The sequence below is a fragment of the Epinephelus fuscoguttatus genome, linkage group LG2, assembly GCF_011397635.1.
Source record: "Epinephelus fuscoguttatus linkage group LG2, E.fuscoguttatus.final_Chr_v1".
NCBI classification, from domain to species: Eukaryota; Metazoa; Chordata; class Actinopteri; order Perciformes; family Serranidae; genus Epinephelus; species Epinephelus fuscoguttatus.
The window spans coordinates 14704612-14726663 of NC_064753.1; the positions used below are offsets into that span (position 1 = coordinate 14704612).

Consider the following 22052-nt stretch of genomic DNA (forward strand, 5'->3'; position numbering starts at 1 on the left):
TTGACCAGATCTTTAGATAAGGTTGGTTTATTACCCATGTGATTACTTGGCATTAATAAAATTGATTGACCGTTACCAGGCAGCATTCAACCAGAAAATTTCCAGAGTTAATGACACAGTCACAAATGAGGAACTTCCCATGCTTCCTTAGAATAAAATCTAAAATCTCCTGGCCTTGAATCAGGTGGAGAAATATTCAAATTAATTTATGATAAAGAATGACCTTTGAAGTAGAAAGTCAGCAATTTAACCTAGTCATTGCTTCATTTCAAATTGTATAGTATAGAGCCACAAACAACACAAAATTGGCCACCATCCAAACACTTAGGGACTGCATTGTACCTAACTGCTTGACCGATCTCCACTGGCTTTGCTTCCTGTTAGGCATCTGGCATTGTTTGGTGTGTTTTAGGCTGCTCAACAGACTGCTTGTGTGAACACACCAGGGTTACCACTAGTTAATATGGTGTAAAAGGCAAATGTGGTCAAAAGGTTCAATGTAGAGGAGACTCTTGATGCATAAAAATCAACAGTGCCAATGCCCATGTGCAGTACACGTTTTTTATTTTGCCATGTGATATAAAAAAATTGGCTGAAAGGAACACTTCACCCACAAAATGATAATTTGTATATCAATAACTCACCCAGTGTTATGTTGAATTTGTAAATAAACATTCTTCTCGCACGCCTCCATGGTGAGAATCCAAAAACAGAGAAAGTTCCTGATGAATTGGTGTAAAAGTTGGGGTGGGAGGTATGTTTAACAACAGCAAAACTATTATATGTCAAAGTTTTCCTCTCAAATTCAATGTAACATGGTCGAGTCATTGATATAAAAATGAACATTTTGTGGGTGAAGTATATCTTTAATCAGGATATTGGCGTATACTTAAACAAAATGGTGACTAAATCTATAACCAGTGCATACTCAGTATAACCAGATTGTTGCGTTGTGCTGCAAAACTGCCACAGAAGTGATGGATTAGTATAGACAATGATGCCAAAAAGATAAAGAATGAAAAAGAACTCACAGATTGTCACTTTTGATGACTCAAGTAGGGCTGCCATGATTAGTCGACTAATCGATGACTAATCGACTATTAAAATAATCGATGACTGTTTTTGTAGTCGACTAATCGGTTTGAGTCATTTTTCATATAAAAGTACTATAAAAGTACCCCAAAATACTCTTACTGCAGCTTCTTATGTTGGCAGCTTTACACACTCTCCCATGATGGTGAACTAAAACCCTTTGGCGTGAGTAAGAAACAAGACATTAGATTACGTAATTTTGGGGTTTGGGAGTGACAGACCGACATTTTTCAACATTTTAACACATTTTTCGATGAAATGATTAGTCGACTAATTGAAGAAATAATCAACAGATTAGTCGACAATGAAAATAATCGTTAGTGGCAGCCCTAGACTCAAGTAATGTTTAGCCTTTAAAAATACCAAGAGAATTAACTTGCTGTCATTTATCAGTCTCCTCCAGTATATTTAATGATAACCCACCTAACATGTTTTCCATGGTCATCATTGTCACCCTGTCTTTTTTCTAAAGCTGTCTAAAACACACACACACACACACACACACACACACACACACACACACACACACACACAGCTCCCTTTCACCTCCTCTTTTCTTTTACACAAGGGTCTGTACGTTCCTGCGTCTCAGCAGCAAGCTCACAGTGACGTTAGTTGGTTTTGTATGGCTGCTGTTTCAGGATGCAGTGACGCCAGTTTACAAGGCTGCTGTGTGATTCCCTCAATTGCCAAGCTTTCGTCGTAAAAGACCTGGCAGTCAACGCAGCACAGTTTCAACCATTCATCCAAGCTTGCTGAGAGACTCGGCTCCATTGAAGCGCACATCCCTGTCTGTTCTCCCGGCTCAGTGCTATGGCACAGCCACAGGTCTGATGGTGCTGCTCTTTTGCCATGGTAACTTTAGAGTTGCCTTTTAAAAAGGGCCAAGAACTTTAACATCTGGTAAATGAGACTTCTTACGGTGTCAAACTGCTGCCTAAATACGAGGCAAACCCTTTAAATGCTGAAGTCAGCGGGCCATCTGACCTGGATCATGGATTTAAGAGCATTTTATTAACCCTTCCACTTCAGTCATTGAGAAAAAAAAATGGAGCAGGAAAGCTGAGATGTATTTGATCCATGATTCCACTTCAGCCTGTTTCCTGGTCATGCTCAGTCTTGTCACTAACTGGTTGATCACTGTTCTAGACTGTTTCTAAGAAACAATGAAAGATGTAGACATTTGTTCATTGAAGCATGAATTGCAAGACAAGCACCTATATGAGAGCCATTGCACTGAAAGCAACAGCTAATGGCTGCCTTTTCTTCTTTTTCTTTTCTTTGTATATTTTCTTCTAAGTAGGATGGTAGATGAGCAGATAGAAAGAAGAAGTATCATCCTGTGGTTTATTGAAAAGCAGCTCCCTTGAAGGTCTGCTGTCTGTAGGTATAATAACAGCTCCCTTGTTTCTTCTCAGACACATGCCGTCTGGATTGTTTCTGTTGTGGTGTCAACTGCTTTGTGTGCCGAAGCTTAACTGTGCCTTTATGTGTTTTGTTTTTAACTCAATAATTATATTGCTGGTTTTGCTTTCAAGTATTGCCACTGCCTTGTTTATTTACCTTACCTAAAATAACCATTCCCATATGATCATAATATATATATATATATATATATATACATATACATATATATATATATATATGTGGTTGACATTACTACTTTGTCTGCCAGTTATGATGACAGTTATAGTAACACATGCTTAAGAATGTACAACAGCGCTGTGTACAGTCACATTTAAGATCTAGATGTGGCATCTAGTAGGTTTGTGGAGTAAATGATTTCCCACAACATGTAAATAGCCAGTACACATAAACTCAGGGTTCCCCTCTAACAGGCCAGCTGATTCTTATCAAGGCAAGAAGAGGACACAATTCCTCACCAGGGCTATTATGCTTTGTTTTACCTCCCTCTTGCTTTTACTGCCTGCAGACTGATGATGGTGTGTTATCTGAGGCCGAGGAGAGCCAGTTGGATGCTGTTCTATCCAGCAGCAGGAGCACTGAAAGGAAAAGTTAAAAGTGGTTGTAAACTCATGACATTGCTTACTGTGGCAATGCATTTTATCACAACAAGATGGATGCCTTGTAGCTGACTTTTCATTCACACACAAGGTAACAGGTGTGTGTGGTTTTTTTTTTTGCTCTGCTTTCCTCATTTTATGGCACATAGCATCTGCTGCAGTTGCTATGTGAGAGACAAACATGAAGCAGTGCCTTACACAACACAGGACAGTGATATTAGCAACTGGACGAAATGCGGTTTCTGTTGACAGCGGTGCGAAGTTCACATTATTTCCATTGAGCTTCAAGCCAGTGTCTTCTTTTCTCTCACAAATGAATATATGTAGCTCTCATTAGTGAGAGATGGATAGTAGCACGCAAATTCACCCCTCTCTAGTTTTTAAGCCATTTTATAAAACAAATTTACAATCTTTTCATCATTTTCAGAGGAATTGCGGTATATTTATCAACACAGTGCAGCCCTTACCTCCGCTCCGCTGCAACTGCCTCTTCCCTCACACTGTTGGGTGTACAAACTGTATGTTGTGATTATCAGGTCTTGTTGCAGCTCCACAGAGCTCTAATTGTTTGAAGAGATATCCACATTGTGTGTTTTGACAGAGCCTTCCTGGCATCCTCTCTCAGACTCAGTAGTGTAAATACAGCACGGCCCCTCACTCAGCAAGCAGACATATTGTTCTTAGACAGAGGATAAATGGTTCCTATTTCATGCATTAGTGTCACCACAGATGCTCAGATTGTTGTGAAAATGATTATCTTTTACTTAATTCATCCCACAGTGATGCATACAGTTATGGATTGCACACACACATCCACCTCTCTTTGGTTTGTGTGCCTCTTGTCTCCTTTTATTACTGTAACCTTGGCTGTGGATATGTCTTGTTTGTTAGTTCAGCTGGGAGAGAATAAAGTGGTTTGTGGGATCTGTGGCTGCATAGAAGTTCATTCCGCGACGTTGTATTGTTCAGTAAATGGCTCCAAAGCAACTGCTCTCATTAGCAGTTTGGCCCATCGTCACGGCTGCTTTCTATGAAAGTTCTGGCCAAACTGAGCCAGGACCCTGGGGTAAACAGAGACAGGGCTTTCTGGGTTGTCGAAATTTCAGAGTTCAGGTATGAATAAGCATGTGGTCATCAAGGAATCCACATATTTATGTCTCATTCTTCCAATTTTCCCAGTGAATCACATGTAGTGTCTGATTACGTTATGTCTTTCTCAGAAGTTAAAGCCAGGTTCCTTTTCAGATCAGTTTAGCTATGTGTTTTATGCCCATGAAACAGATTGTAATATTATAATGTGGTATTTTCTGTTCATTTCAATGTGTTAGCTTTGGTAGCGTTTGTTTTGTAAATGTGCCACCAAACCTTTGGTAAAATATTTGTCGTTTTTTCTCCCTGCCCCCTCCCCTTCTTCCAAGTTCCCCCCTAAGGAGTGGAGCTGCCAACCTCACCGCTCCATTACATCCCGAAACCTGGTGGGATCTCTGATGACCTTTGTTGCTTCCCTCATCAGCTCCTGTTTTCCTCCTGCTCGTCCTCCTTATTCCTCTCCTCCCCTTTTCTTAAACTCCCCTCCCCTCCTCCCTCGTGTCTCCCAGCCCGAGGCTTATTACTCAAACCCACTGAAGGGAGCAACACAGTAGCTGGCAAAGGATGAAGCGGGTCTGCCTGCCAACACCAGACAGAGGATAGAAGACACAAAAGGACTAGCGAAGGGGAGAAAGACAGAGAGAGACAGAGGGGACGACTAGTGGAAAGAGCCGCAACGGAGCTGTGAGAGAAGCAGCAGCAACACTGAAGATGCCACGGCGAAGGAAAAACACAAGGTTTACTTAAGCGTCATGAGCTAGCAAGGGGCCCCTAACAGATCCTGAACTGTTGACTTCTTAACAAACTTCCGCCCCCCCCCAACACACACACACACACACACACACACAAATTGTGGAGACATACACACCTGCTCTCGGGAGCTCCTTGTTAACACCTGATATGCCTCTGTAACAAGTGTGAGCCATGCCAGCCAAGGGGAAGTACCTGTTGAATGACCAAGAGCTGAAAAATGAGGCACTGTACCGCAAGTTCTCCTGCATCAGCCAGTATCAGCCACTGGTGCTCTTGCTGGGCCTCTCCATGCTCTCCTGTGGGATCCTCCTCATCCTCTTCTTTGCCCTTCGACTGGTGAGTCTTCATATGTTTGTTGAAAACTGAAAGTCATTTTGCGCAGTTTGCAGATTTCACATTGGTCATGGAGAGTGTTAAATATCCTGGAATATTTTAGGTTATTGATTATATGCAAATGCTCGCGATGTCTTAAATTAGTTGAGTTATTTGCCCGTGAGCCACTGTTAAGCATTTAGGTTTTCATAATAAATACACTGCTTGTGCAGAAAGAACACCTGTGATTACCCCACTATTCAGAAAGCATTGAGGCAGAGGAGTGATTAGCATTGATCTGTTGTTTTTGTGAACTCCTGCAATATGAATTATGGTTACTTTCTGCAAAGAGACATGAAACAATACTAACTGCACCCTTTAAAGTCCGCAAATTTGATAATTTTTCAGGAAAAGTCCACTTTAGTCAAACCGGTTTTATTTTACAACTTGCTTTAAATCAGCTGGTGTGGAATCCAAACTGTGGAAATTTTAACTTATGTGAGTCTAGGTCAAAAGTTGTTTGGGGTGGTTAACAATATTAACAAGTCAGGAGGGAGTATGACTTACGTACGTAGACGTGCAGATGGTTGCCATGGATGCACTTTACAGGGCAAAGAGTGGCACACAGTGCTTTGCTGTGACAGATATTCCTGACCTTGATATGCACTTTGCCTGTTTTCTTAGTATTTTTGTGCCCTTGCAGTACACATGGTGAAAGGGTGGGCGGAATGGCACAGCAAGACGATAGGTGGTGCAAGGCAAGGCGCTGACATTCGATACAAACTGAGCTGTGTCCACAATGCAGCTTTCTCTTGGATAAGTGCTGCTTATGGTCTGACAATGGGTTGCTACCTTTTGTAAAGTCTCAAACTCACCTGCACGTTGTGCTCAGGAATGTCCCGATCACAGCAAAGAATGAAAAAAATAGGCAAAGGGCAGAGTCTGTGCAGATAAATAGATTGCCACACACTTGTAGTAGTGGGTCGTAAGTGATGACTCAGAGGAAGTCTATACATTGTTTTGGGGAAAACTCAGTATACTTTTTAAGGAAGATTTAAGCTGCCTTTTTACAGAAGTGACCTGACTGAGATGTATAGGCCTTTTCCATTGCAGACAAATTTAACTTGTCACAGCAGGACAAACACAGGTGTAACAGATAACTTGGCTCTGATCCATGATGCGAACCTGTAAGCCATTTTAGGGATCCCTCATGCACAAGAACAGGACACTGCAACTGCCTGATCTAAATTTTAAAGCAGCTGTGCTTTTCTTGCCATGACATGTCAAAATGTCTGCCCTCTGTAAAAATCTAAGTCAGATACGATTTTGTTGCAGTGATGTATGGCTTATACTGGGGTAATTGTCCACTCAGTGGCCACTTTATTAGGTACACATATACATAAGTCTCATCATGCAATCCAGTGCAACCTACTTTTATAATGCCTGGGCTGTTCTAGCCTTTGTTCCACTATTCTCTAACTGTGCAATCTCTCATTCAGAATTTCTTGCATTTGTCTTTCTGAAAAATTATAGGATGTTCCTGGGGTTTAATTTCCATATTCTAAGACAAATCTGAATCCACTGCAGCTCAATTTGAAACCTTTGTGATTTTAACAAAGTTAAAGGATCACTTTGTGAGCACAGAAAAAAACTACAGCTTCCATGGAAAAAAATCGACAAGATAGCGGGTTTTATCCATATCCGTAAAACTCACCAACCTCTCCCTTGAAGTCAACTTTTCAACTTTCTAGTTGTAATCTCTGCTGTCTAAAAACTTCTCTCTGGCTTGCTGTTATTACAGACTTGTCTGAGCTGGCCATGACCCTTGACTTGCTCATCGTCTCACTTCTTTTGTCCAGCTGTGACGTTTAGCCTGCAGATGTCAAGGGCTTCTGGGAAATTGTGTTTGTTAAAGAATACTTAAAAACACAAACCGCGACATTAGATAACTACTGCCCTATGTAAACATATGAAGCGAGTTACACAACATACAGTTGATAAAGACTCGGTTCCCAGGCTGTATTTTTGGTTTTTGGTTTGCCAATTGGATTTTGAATGAGGTTTTCTGACCTCTGCAACAGAATCCATTAACTCCAGCTGAGTTGTGCATGTTCCCACTTCACAAGCGCTAGCTCAAAGTTCAGATTTTAATGAAAATAGTTCAAATTTAACATAAATAAAATATGATCATTATTCACTCGCAGGTATTTCCCGAAACTGGTTGGATGCTCGATGTGTCGTTTCATATTTGTTGCCAATGTGGCAGACGTGTTTTTAAGACCTGGAGGGCATAATTTACATAAAAATGTCAGTTTTATTCTATTGGAATCTGTATCTTACTGATTTGTTCATAAAACTCCTTCAGATATTGACCTCTGCAGCACCATTACCTGTGTTGTCTGAACTGGCAGTTGCACAAGCCATGCAGGTGATGTATGAAAGGCTCTTCTTAAAATAGTAAAATAGTATTTTCCTTTTGTTAAAATGCATAGCGCCTTCTTCGTGATTAGGTTAAGGAAATGGTTTGGTTCAAATTTAGGAAGGGGGAAATGCATATCCACAGAGAAAGAGTTTTCGACACAACTCTGGCATGCTTGGTGCTGTAAGTCCTCAGGTATTGTAAAAACACAGTGCTTAGCATTGTGAAATTTTGCGAGAGTTAACGACACTCATGTACACATTCATTAGCTGCAAAAGAATACGTTAAAGGGATAGTGCACCCAAAACTGAAAATTCAGCCATTATCTACTCACCTATATACCGACGGAGGCCCTGGTGAAGTTTTAGAGTCCTCACATCCCTTGCGGAGATTGACGGGGGGAACGGGCAGCACACCTAATGGCAGATGGCGCCCCAGACTAACGTCCAAGAACACAAAATTGAATCCACAAAGTATCTCCATACTGTTCATCCGTAGTGATCCAAGCGTGCTGCAGCCGCGACATAAAAAGTTATTTTTAAAAAACGTCATATGAATTCTGTTTTTAGCCTCACTGTAGCCTGTAGCTCTAACTGCTTCTCTGTGCTCCGCGCTCACATGTGCGCACTCAGGGTGATCAGTGATGCACGGTCTCTGAAGAACAACACTCTCGTCAGTACTGATGTCCAGATTCTGAAGTGCAGGCATCGGCAATTCCCAGTCTGAACAGCAAAGACTTTCCTCACCCGTTGGCATTGCTTTGCATTTGAAACAACTACACCACCAGGTTTCCAGTGCTCGACTCTGGTATTCTGCGGCTGGCTGAGGGTTAGGCTCATGAGCGGCGGCGGCTGCTTCGTCCGGTAGCCTGAGTTCCGTCTGTATACTCGGGCTCAAAGAAATAAGGCTCAACAAAGAAATGCTGTTCCTCCTCAACTGCAAAGTCTTCAGACATGTTGGGCTGTCCTTTGCTAAAAGACTGTAGTGCAAATTATCTTTTAGCGACTGTGGCTACCGTTGTCTCCCCTGCGGTGCACGTGTCACGTGATCAGGGCGTAAAATTAAGTTTTTACCTCATCTGCCATTGGTTAGTGACCTCCAAAAATTTACCGGCCAAACATATTTTTCACCAGCCAAAAAAAAAAAAAAAATCATGCCTTGTTTGACTAAAAATAATTACCTTTCGTTTTTAGTATGAAAATACAACTTTAGGAACATCCAACCCTGTCCTCTGTGTTTCTTTGGCGTGCTTGCGGCAAAGGCTGCAGCTCATCGTGTTGGTGTGGGGGTCGTAGGTCAGCCATGACCGCAGCTGGCCAGCCTCGTCTAGTTTCCATTTTTCAATAAAACGCCGTGCGACATTTGCACTCCGTTTAACTGTCTGTTCTTCTTGTCCAAGTCCAACGGTGGCTTCACGCCAGGAATGTGTCGCCACATCTTGCTCAGAAGTTACCATAGAATCCCCCGGGTTTCCGGCAGCTGACGTCATGCATTCCCAGCACACGTACAATAAGCCACAAGGGTCAAAATAGTCTGACACAGCTGGCAGAAATGGTCAAAGCACATAAAAAACCCACATGCAATTCAGAATTTTCCATCAGCCACTGGCAGGTGTGTGTTTTTGTTTTACACGCCAAACTAATTTTTTAGCCGCCATTGGCGCTTGGCGGGTGTTAATTTTATGCCCTGCACGTGATGTAAACATGGGTGAGCAAAGCTCATGCTTTCTCTGGTCTCGCGCAGGCGCGCACATGTGAGCGCAGAGCACAGAGAAACAGTCAGAGCTACAGGCTACAGTGAGGCTAAAAACAGAGTTCATATGACGTTTTTCGAAACATCTTTTTATGTCGCGGCTGCAGCACGCTTGGATCACTATGGATGAGCAGTATGGAGTTACTATGTGAATTCAATTTTGTGTTCTTGGACGTTAGTCTGGGGCGCCGTCTGCCATTAGGTGTGCTATCTGCTCCGCCTGCCGATCTCCGCAAGGGATGTGAGGACTCTAAAACTTCACCAGGGCCTCCCTTGGCATATGGGTAAGTAGATAATGGCTGAATTTTCATTTTTGGGTGCACTATCCCTTTAAGTTCACCTTTCACAGAAGAGATTAGCCCATTCAATAATGTTATAGTGTTGAGGCCATAGTTAGCAGTGCTGTTGCACTGGGCTGCATTATATTGAGAGGTATTTCTAATATTCTTATTGATTCATTGATGTATCAAGATGCATTAAAAATCATTTCAGAGATCCACAGAGCCCCGCAACATTTTTCTTGTGCTTTGATGGTGCAGAGAAGATTCATTGAGTTGGATAGTGTATGGGGACTAATGTGGCACATTAGGAAAACAGCAGTAGCTTAATGTTGAGAGAAGCAGGACATGACTAGATGGTCCGTTTGAATCTCTAGGTTGGCTGTGAAAATGTGACAAATGAAAAACTCTCTTCTCTCCCTGGACAACTACTTAAATAAAGCACTTAGGGTAACTCCCCTTCACTACCAGTACAGCTTTCCAGTAGCATGAATGAGTAAGTGATTGTGTAACAGTTAAATGTGATGGAGGCCATGGACGAAATAGACAAAAAAATGATAGAGAATGCGTATTTTAGTTGCTTTCCAGAGATTAGAAAAGGAGACAGGTTAGAAATGTATCTATTAAACAACTTCAGGTACACGTTTGATAATACTGATGATGCTTCTCTGTCAGCAAACTGCTTTGCCTTTCTCTACAGAGAGGTCAGGGGTCAGGGTGAGCTACAGAACAGTAGCCGTGCAGCTGGTAGTGCTTCAGTTTTGCTCAAAAATATGTCAACAGAAGATATACCTGCTGACACGGGGTCTTTTCACTGAGGCACCGTCTTCCTGCTAAATACACGACCCTGCTGCGCTTAAAAGCAAAATCTTTAGAAGGTTTGTCTGAAAACTGAACAGAACAAAATGAACCAAGCGAGGACTAAAACATTAAAAGGTTGTTAAAACAATGTAGCTGTCAAAGTGTAGAGAGTGTAGTCGTGGTTCAGACTATGACAGGAAGGGGCAGGTATTCATTGGCTTTGGCTGATCAGCGGCATACTGTTGATTTTGGCATGACGGCAGGTAGCATTGCAGTCAGTCAGTCCAGTGGTTGATATAGTGAACTGACAGCTTCTGTCACCGGAGATTAAATTACTTTCCTCTGTTTGAAAAATCACCTTTAGCTTCCCTCTATTGTGTTGTTGCTGACCCTCTGGCACACTCCCTTTCTTTTGTCATTGTACCAGTACATAAAGATCTTCCACTCAGACATAGTTTTTTTTTTTAAATGGCTCCTTTGCTCATGTATGTACATATGAGTATGCTCACGCGTTGATATAGTCTCTTGCTTATTACATGCACAAACACACACATGAACACACTGGCATGATTTTATGACCTATAGTTTTGTCTCTTTTCTAAATTGTGACATTAAATATGCAAAATTCACTTACTAACCCCGTCATCCACCCCCGGACATACCATCACTCTATTCCTTTTCTCCTCATTCTTCTTAGCTATCTTTCCGCACACACAGTTGCCAGGGGTACAGAAGAGTAGAGAGAAAATGCTGGGATGGAGCTTGTATAACGCTGTTGTTAAACTCAAAGGAGGGGCAGGGTGCCTGTTAGGGGGTGGCCACCGGTGTCAAAAAGTCACTGTCAACTTATATAACTCCTCTCCAATTGCATAAAGAGCAGTGCTGAGAGGAAAACTGGCTGAGCCGATGGTCCAAGTGCCACTCATGACTCCAGTCTCAGGCCCTGATTGGATGGAGAGATGGTATTAAGTAGCCCGTTGTTGCAGTTCTTAAAACTGTATCCAAATAAAGTGTGTCTACATGTTTTTAAGAGCTGTGAGAGGATGTTTGAGGAGTGTTATGTTTCATTGTAAGATGTCAGTGTCCTCCATACAAGGCTCTTGTTTTGTCATTTCACAGTCATTTTTTTCAGCCTTGACCCTTAGATAACATAATATGTACTTATTTTTTTACTTATCTCCTTTGTGATAAATAACAAAAATGCAGTGTTTAAAGCTGTCAGGGATTCGCCATGGTGACATGATTGGAGGAATATATCATACTGGCAGAAAAAGTACAGAAGCAACAGGGTCATCTGCACATTTAGTGCAAACAAACAATGGACACAGAGTACACAGCGCACTATAAATATTCCTATTTATCCATATATATACATATGAAAAGCATTCTATCAGTAAGAACTGTCTGACACTGCAGACATTAAAGCTGAAAGATTATACAGACACCAACGCTATATCAGAAAAACACTGTAATAAATGGAAATAATACATCAGAAGTGGAGTACTTCTGGTTTCATGTGAGATTTTGGCCATGCGTTGAACATTATAGCTGTATCTGTTCACATGGTTTTAGCGCCTATTCATATAGAATAATTGCTCTTTTTCCACCTACAAAAAGGTTTTGTCAAGACCCACAGCTACATAGGGAGTAGAAAGTGCTTTAGTTGAGATCTGGCCTTTTCCAGTGCTGCCATGGTAACCAGAAAGCTCAACATACAATGCAGAGATGGCCTTCTCTGAGCAGAGATCTATTAACACTGACTTTGTGTGTCTGTCTCACTCTTGAGCTCTCTTTTAACCCCTTGTTTTCTCTCATGCTCTCCCTCCGACACCCACTCTCTCCTCCCACTTACACTAAGACAATGTCACACATGTATACGCTTGGACAAACACAACCTGTGTTACGAATGGCATACCTTCTCTTTTTACTTTCAGTATATACCGCAGCTGGCCAACTGAGACATATTTTGTCAAAACATTGTGCCTTGAGCTCTGACCCTCTTGCTCACATATCCACCGCAGTCCAAAAAGTAAAGTTGTAAAAGAAAAAGTATGTGATTTGTAATGCGGCAGATCTTAACTTATTACTTAACGTTACCTTGAAGATACAACAAAACACCACTATCCTAGCTTGCCAGAGATGGAGGTCAACAGAGGGCTCTGCTGTTTTTACTTTGCAATATATGTAGTTTTAAAATTCAAGTTATAACTCTGCACATTGTGATTGCAACATGCTGTATGTATACAGTTATCGTATATAGTTTTTTCACAGTTATGTCCTTTTGTTGTCACTGGTTATCTTAACCAGCTGGTTATCTTGTCAGCTTTCAGTGAGCTCAATTGATGATGTGTATCTTCTGCTGTACAGAGGATTGCTGGACAGAACAGCTGGCTTGCATACTGCAAAATGCGACCGGATGCACGAGGACATCCTGGTATTTTTTGACATACTGCATTTGATGTAGTATGTTTTGGGACATAGTAAATCTTTTTCTGGCATACAAAGTAGTACGGTAGTATTGGTATTGGACACACTGAGGGTTGTTGCTTTCATTTGTACATTTACATGCAGGACAGAGAGAGAGAGAGAGAGAGAGAGAGATATTTACACCGACATGTAAACATACTTTCATGCACACACGTGCACAAATATGATCTCTTCCCCTTGTGCTTGCTTCTCACTGTACTCAACTCAATCAGGGAGACTGTGGCCTGGAGCAAACAGGACATGATGCAGAGACAGATTTCAAAGAAAAACTTTGATATAAGCCTCTTTACTGATTAATATCCAGGGCTCTGAGGAGCAACTTATACCCATCTGAAACCTTATGAAAACATAAGCAATACTTCTACTATAATACTAATACTAATACTACTGATTAAAAAAAAGATAGAGGTGTGCAAGCATTTAATTAATTTGACAGTAGATTCTAATGCATGTATGGATGGATGGTCAAACTAACAGACTCACCACACAAAAAAATACAAAGACCTGCAGTATACCAATTTGATGAAGCCCATAATGTTTGTTTTTTGTTGAGACTGGTAAAGGTGTTAATTAAACCCAGTGGTCTGGTTTGAGGGTGTAGCTAGTGCTGTTGTTAATACCCTGTAAACTTTTTCAGTCAGTGTCAATGTTTGTGACTAATACACCTGCATGTCAGGTCAGCATCTGCATGGTCTCTCTGTCCCTCTGCAAGTTGCTTAATGTTGTCTTAAAAACGACTTCATAAAAATGGCAACTGTCTGCTACTGAAGCTGACACAGAAGTTATTGTAATATGACTTATGTATATATATGTATGTATCTATATTGCATGATTTACTGATATTACTGTAATAATATGTGTGTTTATTTTTCTCCCTTTATGCTGGAGCAGAGCGCAAAGGATCACTGTGCCTTTGTGAGCGTGGTGAGTGGCAGCCTGTGCGTGTTTCTGACCGTGTTTGTGCTCGTGTGTACGGAGATACTCTCACAACGATGGAGGCGTCTACTCGGCCTGATTGTATGGGCCACACACCTCACCATGGGCTACACCTTTATCTTCAGCAGCTCAATCATCTTGCCTTGGGACCAGGTAACCTCACCGTCCAGCCAGGTTCACATTACGGTTACTTTTTTGCTGCAGGTGACTTTTATAATATAATCGTCCCAGGCCATGCAAACTTATAGACATGGAAATTTTACACAACAATTACCTGAACTGTTTTTTTTTTTTCTTAAATATTTCCCATCTCTAGTATTTGGATAACAGATCATTAAAAATCTGCGTTGGTTAATCAGATTTTCTGGTGTGTCTGTAATTTGGTACTGTATTTGTTAATAATAGGTCTATAGTAGGTATTCCTTATGCCTCATAGCCCAAAATACAAGCATAGACCTACCACAGCATACACCTATTTTCCTACAAGCATTCTCCAAGTAGAATGAACCACAGCATTTACCAGAATTTGATTTAGTGATGGCACCAAAGATGACTTCTTGAAATAACGGAACCATTATGTTTCCAGGTGCCTTTCTTCCTCTTCATCATCTTCACAGTGTACACTATGCTGCCATTCCAGTTGTGGTACGCTGTGGTGCTGAGTGTCATCTCCTCACTGTCCCACATCATGGTCCTCACACTGCGCCTCACTGTTTATGAAAAAAAGTCCCCTTCGTACCTCGCTGAACAGGTAAAACCAGTTGGATAAAAACTGTCATTATGTTGAAGAAATGTCTCTGTAATGCTAATGTATCAGTCTGCAGCTGTGTGTTGCAGACTTCAAGCCAGTGTGGGTTATTTAAGACCAATGTTATCTTCCCAGTAAAGATGACGTTTCAGGGGTTTTTGTGCAAATATTTTTTTACCATCAATTTAACCAAAAAATTATGTTATTTTTAAAGATTGTATGGTATATAAACCCCTGTATTTGTACTGTATTGGAAGACTTTGCATATGGCACTCAGATATCCAACAACCACAGAAAGACAGACAGATGTATAAATCTAAACAACTAATGCGGGTTAAAAAATGAAATGTTAATTTATGAGGTCATCCATAGTTAGTGTATATTACCTACAGTAGACGGCAGTTAGCATGATCCCTATTTGGATAAGCAGGTAGGAGTACCACCACTGAAGCTATGCAGTGTACTGCTGTGCATGGGGGCAGCAGCAAAACATATTTTCTGCCACCTAATTTTTTCTTGCTGCCAGACTGTCCTTGCTGGTCTATGTTACCTTGATTGGTTATTTAATTTTGTTTGTGTTATTGTGTGATTTTGGTGTTTTGAAGGGTTAGTGAAGATTCACCAAAGTGAAACAATAACATGACTGACTGAGGCAGTGGTAAACCAGCAGCTCCAATGTTAGCAGAGGTAAAATTACAGCAAGGTAAAGTAGTGAAAATATTGTACATAAAATGTACACTCAAACGGATTAATTTTATGGGTAGGCGCTTTTTTAGGTATTTAAAATAAACTTTGCTGTTGCCCCTGTCCACAGCAGTAGATTGCTTAGCTTCTGTGTCGGTACTCCTGTCTGCTTCTCAAAAGTGGGGGTGTACAGACTGCCCTCTACTGTTGGTAATACATGGACTATGGAAATGTACCTCATACAACCCCACTTAAAAATAAATCTGAAATATCCATTAAAAGATTTAAGCTAAGTTTAGAGTCAACTTGGATCAGAGGCTCATTCCCCCCCCCGGAGATCGCGACGACCACCCTGCGACCAGACCTCGTGCTTTGGTCTAATTCCTCCCAGCTTGTTTACATCATTGAACTGACAGTCCCCTGGGAGGACGCCATGGAAGAAGCGTATGAGTGCAAGAAGCTGCGGTACTCCATCTTAGCAGCTGAGGCAGTAAAAAAAGTAAAGGTGCGCCCGGTGGAGGTGGGGTGCAGGGGCTTTGTAGCCAGTACAACAGCAAAGCTCCTTAGGGAGGTTGGAGTCAGGGGACAGGCTCAAAAGAGCTGGCCAACATCGCTGAGAGGACGAGTCATTGGCTGTGGTTGAAGAGAAACGACGCCATCTGGGCCGCTAAGGCAAACAGCTAACCCTGGGACACACGCCCAGGCTTGATCAACCTGTGGTGGGCCTGCCACAGTGGAGGGTGTCTTGTGTTAAATGGCCGAAACACCCGTCGATGCTGAGGTACACAACTGACAATGTGTCCCGGTGGTAAAGCCTCATAGTAGCCATCTTTCAAGAACTTCCCATGAATTAGAAGTGGTGCTACAAGAGGGATTGCAACATCTAGTCCTTTCAACGAACATTAAGAGAATTTTGAATATATAATATTTGGCCAGGATCAGATTAAAAAATAGACAATGATTTGAAAGTAAAGCCATTAACTAATTAAATGAGTAATTTCTTAAATCCCACTAAGCAGATACATGCGTGTGCGTGTGCGTGTGTGTGTGTGTGTGTGTGTGTGTGTGTGTGTGCACATAGTGGTATTTCAATTTAAACTCTAACATCTGCTGTTGTGTCTGTTTTTATAGCTGCTGTCCAATGCAGTGGTGTTTCTGTGTGGCAGTGTGGTGGGAGCCTTCCATAAGGTCCTGATGGAGAAAACCCTGAGGCAGACCTTTCAAGACACACTGAGGTGCCTGAGCATGCGGATGAAGCTGGAGATAGAAAAGAGACAACAGGTTAGTGTAATACACTGGCTGTCAAAGACTAGTTTATAACAGGTTGTACAAAGAAATAGCTACACTCTGTCTGAGGAAATGACCATTAAATATGAAAGCCTACATTATAATGGGTTATATAATGGGTTATTTTATGTACTAAACCTAAAAGAAACATTTCAGTCTACTGTAGATAGAGGATAGAAAATATGTCAAAATGTAAATAGTGAAGTGCATTACAGTGTGTATGACTTTAGGATGATTAAATGGATACCTCCCATTAAACACATTAGATTAAATTAAACTCACACTACATTCCTACACACTCACATCAAGCAATGATCTGTTATCCATTATGGAATCATGAAGAGAGGAAAATAACAATGTATTATGTCTTTATTAAAAAATTAGGATTGACGTACCAACATTAATAACACTGAGGAAAAGTGTACTGTGTGTTGTAAGCCAATTGTGATGAGCATTTTAATACATTTTATTCTCCTGCATTATCTGTATTCCAGTAACCTCACTGAACTGAAACTAACATTACAGACAAATAATGAAAATAGTTGGTCAGTAATTGTTATTGCCATATTCTTATAATTTTATTTCATCTGTAAGCTTTGCCCTTGGCTGGCCTCATGTTGACTCTCCCATGGATGTTTTCATTGCAACTAACAAATCCTTCTCAAATTAGATCTTCCTGTGATGCCTTTTAAATTAGATGCATCTTTGCTGACTTGCATTGACTTCAGAGGCATTTCTAAAACAAATGCTCTCCTTGTGTCATTTGTTATGACCGTTGCTTAGTGCGGGACATAAAACGTGCTGACAGGGAAGCTGTTGCGTTGCCTAGCAGGACAGACAGGAATGATATAATCGTTAACATTTAAACCTCCTGTTGTAGTTGAAATGGGGCTGAAAAAAAAGGGAGCCCGGTGCACAAAGTCAGCCAAAGAGAACAGAGACATAATAGCATGGTGAGAGAAGATCCAAGACCGTTCCAAATGGGGAACCAATGAGGAACGCACACTGTGTACCCACAGCTATTTCAGCGGGAATGAGTCCAGTGTGTTCCTCCTGAAATGGGTCTTGGCAGGGTGAGAGGGCCGTCAAAAATGTCATTTAGCGTCGTTTGTGACGTTAGCACTCCCCTTTGAAAACAATGCTAATGAGATTCTCTCAAACTCTGGTGACCCCTCCACACCTACTGCTTTCCCATTAATCAGACTAATTGTATTTCACTACATGCATTTTGTCACAATGTGTTTTTCCATACTTAAGATAATGTACTATATGTAAATAATTAAAGAACTTTTATTTATTTAGAAATAAAAGACCAATAGATAACATTTACAGCAGCACTATATTATGTGACACATCCTGCAGTTGCCCACAGTTATCTATACAAAGGCCACTTTATGAGAGGTGAGTGTTCATGCTTCAGACTCAGTGGGAAACTAAAAGGGTCATTTGAACCCTGTAAGAGGTCAGCCAGTGAATGTGAGCAGTTCAGGTTGCAGCTGAGTGGAGGAAGTTTACACACACACACACACACACACACACACTCATTGTTATAGGCAGACAGAGACACACGTACACACAAAATGTATTGCCTTACGTAAGTATTTAAACTTCTTGACCTTTACCACATTTAGTGTCATCAAAACCTGATTTAAAAAATCATTAAAGTTTGATTATTTTGTTTTTGCTTTACATACCCTAACTCAAAATGTCAATTTCAGTTATTTATGTTTGTTTTGCTTCCTTTAAAAATTAATCAAAAGTGGAATGCCTTGAGTCAAAACACATTCACCTCTTTGCAATAACACCCCAAATCAAGTTAAGGTGGAATTTTATTCTTTTGATATGTCCGTTGAACCTGGAGAGTATCCAGAATGACTCCAGGGAAATGAAAGGCTTGTGACAGCAAACTTGGCTTTTGCAAAGAACCACATGGAAAATTCTGACATGTTAAAGCAAAGGATCCTTTGGTTTAATGAAAAGTAAATAGCTAAAGTGTGGTGGTGGTAGCCATATGGATGGGGGTTGTTTTCAGCTCTGTTGAGTAGCAAGAGAAAACAGAAGGATCCTCGAATGGCGCAGAATGCAGGAGATTCTCTCGGCCCTGTTTCTAGTACATCAGAAGACAGTACAGTGACCTGGTGTGTACAGCCAAATGAACATTGGAATGACAAACAAGAATGTGAATGTCCTCAGGTGGCCCAGCTGAAGCCCAGATCTAAATCCCCTTTGAAGATCATTGTAATGAATTGAACATAACTGTTCACACACACACACACACACACACACACACACACTCCTCATCCCACCTGACCTACCTTGAGCAAATATTAAAGAGAGAAGATTTTATCGACTAAAGTACATGTCCATGACTCACGGCGCTGTATGCTTGGATGCCTGTTTAAATGAGAAATTAATATGTCGTTTCAAGCACAGTTCTCAAACTAAATCATCCACACACACACACACACACACACGCAAACACTTTGCTTTGTTCTCATACCTTACAACTTCTCATATACACCGATCAGCCAAAACATTAAAACCACTGACAGGTGCCGTGAACAACATTGATCATCTTGTTACAGTGCAATGTTCTGTTGGGAGACCTTGGGTTCTGACATTCATGTGGTTGCCATCAGACCCGCTCCACCCACCTAAACACCAGTACAAAACGGGTACCCTCCTCATATGGCAGCGGCACTCCCCAGTAGCATTGGCCCCGCAGGATAATGCACCATGCAACACCACAAAAACTGCTCAGGAGTGGCCCGAGGAACATGACAGGGACCTCAAGGCATTGACCTGGCCTCCAAATTCCCCAAATCCCAGTCTGATCAAACATCTGTGGGGCCTGCTGTAACCCCACCTCACAGCCCACAGGACCCAAATGATCTGAAGCCAACGTGTTGGTGTCAGACACTATAGGACACCCCCCAGAGGTTTTGTGTTAATGTTCTTGACAGGTCAGAGCCAAGTCTGGTCCAAGGAGCACCCACCGTGGATAAGGGGTACATCTGGGGTAGGGCTGGGCGGTATGACAAAATTTTCATATTATGTTTTTTTTTTTTTTTTAACCATATCAGTTCCACTGTATCTGACGGTATTTTGCTTGGGTTCAGCCACTTGACATGCTGCTGTGTTGTGCTATGGCCTATTCAAGTGCTGGAATTTGTTATTTACGAGAAAAAAAAAAACTCCGTGCCCAATACAGAGAGCAAAGGAGAATTGTAAACGTGCGACCATGTAGAGACAGAAATGACATGCCATCATGTAAATAAGATAAATAACATAAGGCTATTTAGTTAGTTTAATAAAAGGACAAGGTATAGACCTGTTCTATAAGCCTGGATATGAAGCATCTGTAGCGCCAAACAATATAACGGTTCTTTCTAAAAAGCTAAGATGAAGAATCGGCAGCGGCGGCCATATTTCAGCAGCGGCGGTGCGCTGCTAGTTGCATATAGGGGAAACACTGCTCTTTTTGGTATGAGTTCTTCTGGGTCATCGTGTTCTTCAGCAACGTGTACAGTTGCTTTGCTTTCAGAACTCTCTCCGGCAGCCATTCTCGCCTTTAAACTTTTCTCTATGCTCTCACTCTAGCCGGCTCTAGCACGCCTGTGGTGTGCAGCGGTGAAATGTGTCCGTGCTGATACACTTTCCCGCTGCAATCACTGTTATTCACTTCACCCACCAGTGGTTTTAATGTTTTGGCTGATCGGTGTATCTGTTCTCGCATTCATTTATTTCTACTTAGAACATGGCACTCTTAAATAATGACTCTGATTGGTCAATCAACAAATTCTGCGGTGTTTATTTCTTAAGGTATCACCGCTGCTCTGCTGCTCCGTTGCTAGGGACGCCATAGCAACGGCCTCAGACTGAGGAGCATCAAAATCAGTTAACGTTAGTCCACACAGCTCTCCCAAGCTGGCCTGGAGAGCAGGAAGATCGTGTCAGTCACTGGCCATAAGCGTGAGGGCAGCCTTTGCAGCTACTGGGCACCCAGCATCTCCGACCGGGAGAAGTGGAGTAAAATCCTCTGCTCTGCTCCAGAAAATGGATGCAGTTTGTCTGGAGAACGCCTCTCCTCTGTCAATACACTCTGCCAGCAATTTAATAATATTGATGCCAGTTGTAACATTTGAATGTTTTAGTAGCAAGCTATGTTCTAAACGGGATAATGTATAGTGAGCCAGTGACAGTTGAAAATAACTCCTGACAGGGGAATGGAACTCCCCTAAAGGGATACATTATACCTTACTTAGATTCATTTCACATTCTAAAGCACGTAGCAAGGACTGTATCATGTAAAAGCCATTCTTTAGATGAATTTAACAAGCAACAACTTGCAACAGACTGCAGCACAGACTTAACTTTCTAAGGCAATTGAGGCTGTACGGAGTGAGCAGCCAGATCATCTACTGGGCAGTCCTAAAGAGCATCATTAAATATGGATTTACAGCATGGCATAGTGCCACTATAGAGCAAACTTACCAGCATCCACAAAAAACTACAGAGGTAATGGGGAAGAAAGAATATGAGCCCTTATAGAGCCTGAACGAGCAGGTATTCATGAAACAAGCAACAAAAATCTTTTGGGACTTTGAACATTTCTTCTCTGAATGCAAACCTCTGCCATCAAGAAGAAGACTCCATGTGCCAAAGTGCATATTAGATCACTTCAAGCTGTTCCTTGTTCCAACCTCCATCAGCCTGCTGAACTCTAATGCTAAATCTTAGTACAACAGGGCAGTATGCAATAAATACATAAACACTTTAACACTTAAATTCTTACAGGTTCTTTTTTAAACCAACATGTTGTCAATGTCAAATGTCTCCTATTTTTAAGATGTTTTCCTTTTGTTTCTTCGTAATGTTTTATACATGAAGCAATAGACTGTAGCACTGTGCCAAAGAAAATTTCCCCTCAGGGCAATAAAGGTAATTCTACTCAACTAACTTGACTCAGCAAGTGTAGTCAGATATCACCTGATGCCTCTCTAGTGGTTTGAAGGATTAATCATTTCTTGAGAAGTTGCCCCTTCAGAGTCCTGTCTTAATTAAGCCATTGAACTTTAAACACCTCTCAGGCTTCTGACTATTGTGGCAGACCAACTCCAGTGATATTTCTTACTGAATGAATGTGTTGTGTTTACACATGCTGAATGTTATTCCACTCGTGAAATGTTTACCTTTATTGGCTATCATAGCAGCATGGTGATGTAATGTTTGAATGTATTTGGTACGACTGAATTTGAACCTGTATGAAAATGCCATTTCCTTTATAAACCACACTTGCTCTAAATACCACTTAAAAGCTTAAGGCTGTGGGGACAGCACTGAAGCACTAATGGGGCCACCTCAGGTACAGATTGGTGCTAGGTTTGTGG

General features: G+C 41.4%; 1 protein-coding gene across 2 annotated transcripts in view; it reads left to right on the forward strand.

Annotated features, from left to right (window-relative positions):
* Positions 1-22052, forward strand: part of adcy7 (adenylate cyclase 7) — a 73892-nt gene that overhangs the window by 28522 nt on the left and 23318 nt on the right. For both annotated transcript variants that reach the window (XM_049560355.1, XM_049560360.1), the window contains exons 2-5: positions 4535-5294; positions 13899-14096; positions 14530-14694; positions 16507-16656. In XM_049560355.1, coding sequence (XP_049416312.1) covers positions 5130-5294; positions 13899-14096; positions 14530-14694; positions 16507-16656 — 678 coding nt within the window. In that variant the 5' untranslated portion in view covers positions 4535-5129. The remainder of the gene's footprint in view (positions 1-4534; positions 5295-13898; positions 14097-14529; positions 14695-16506; positions 16657-22052) is intronic.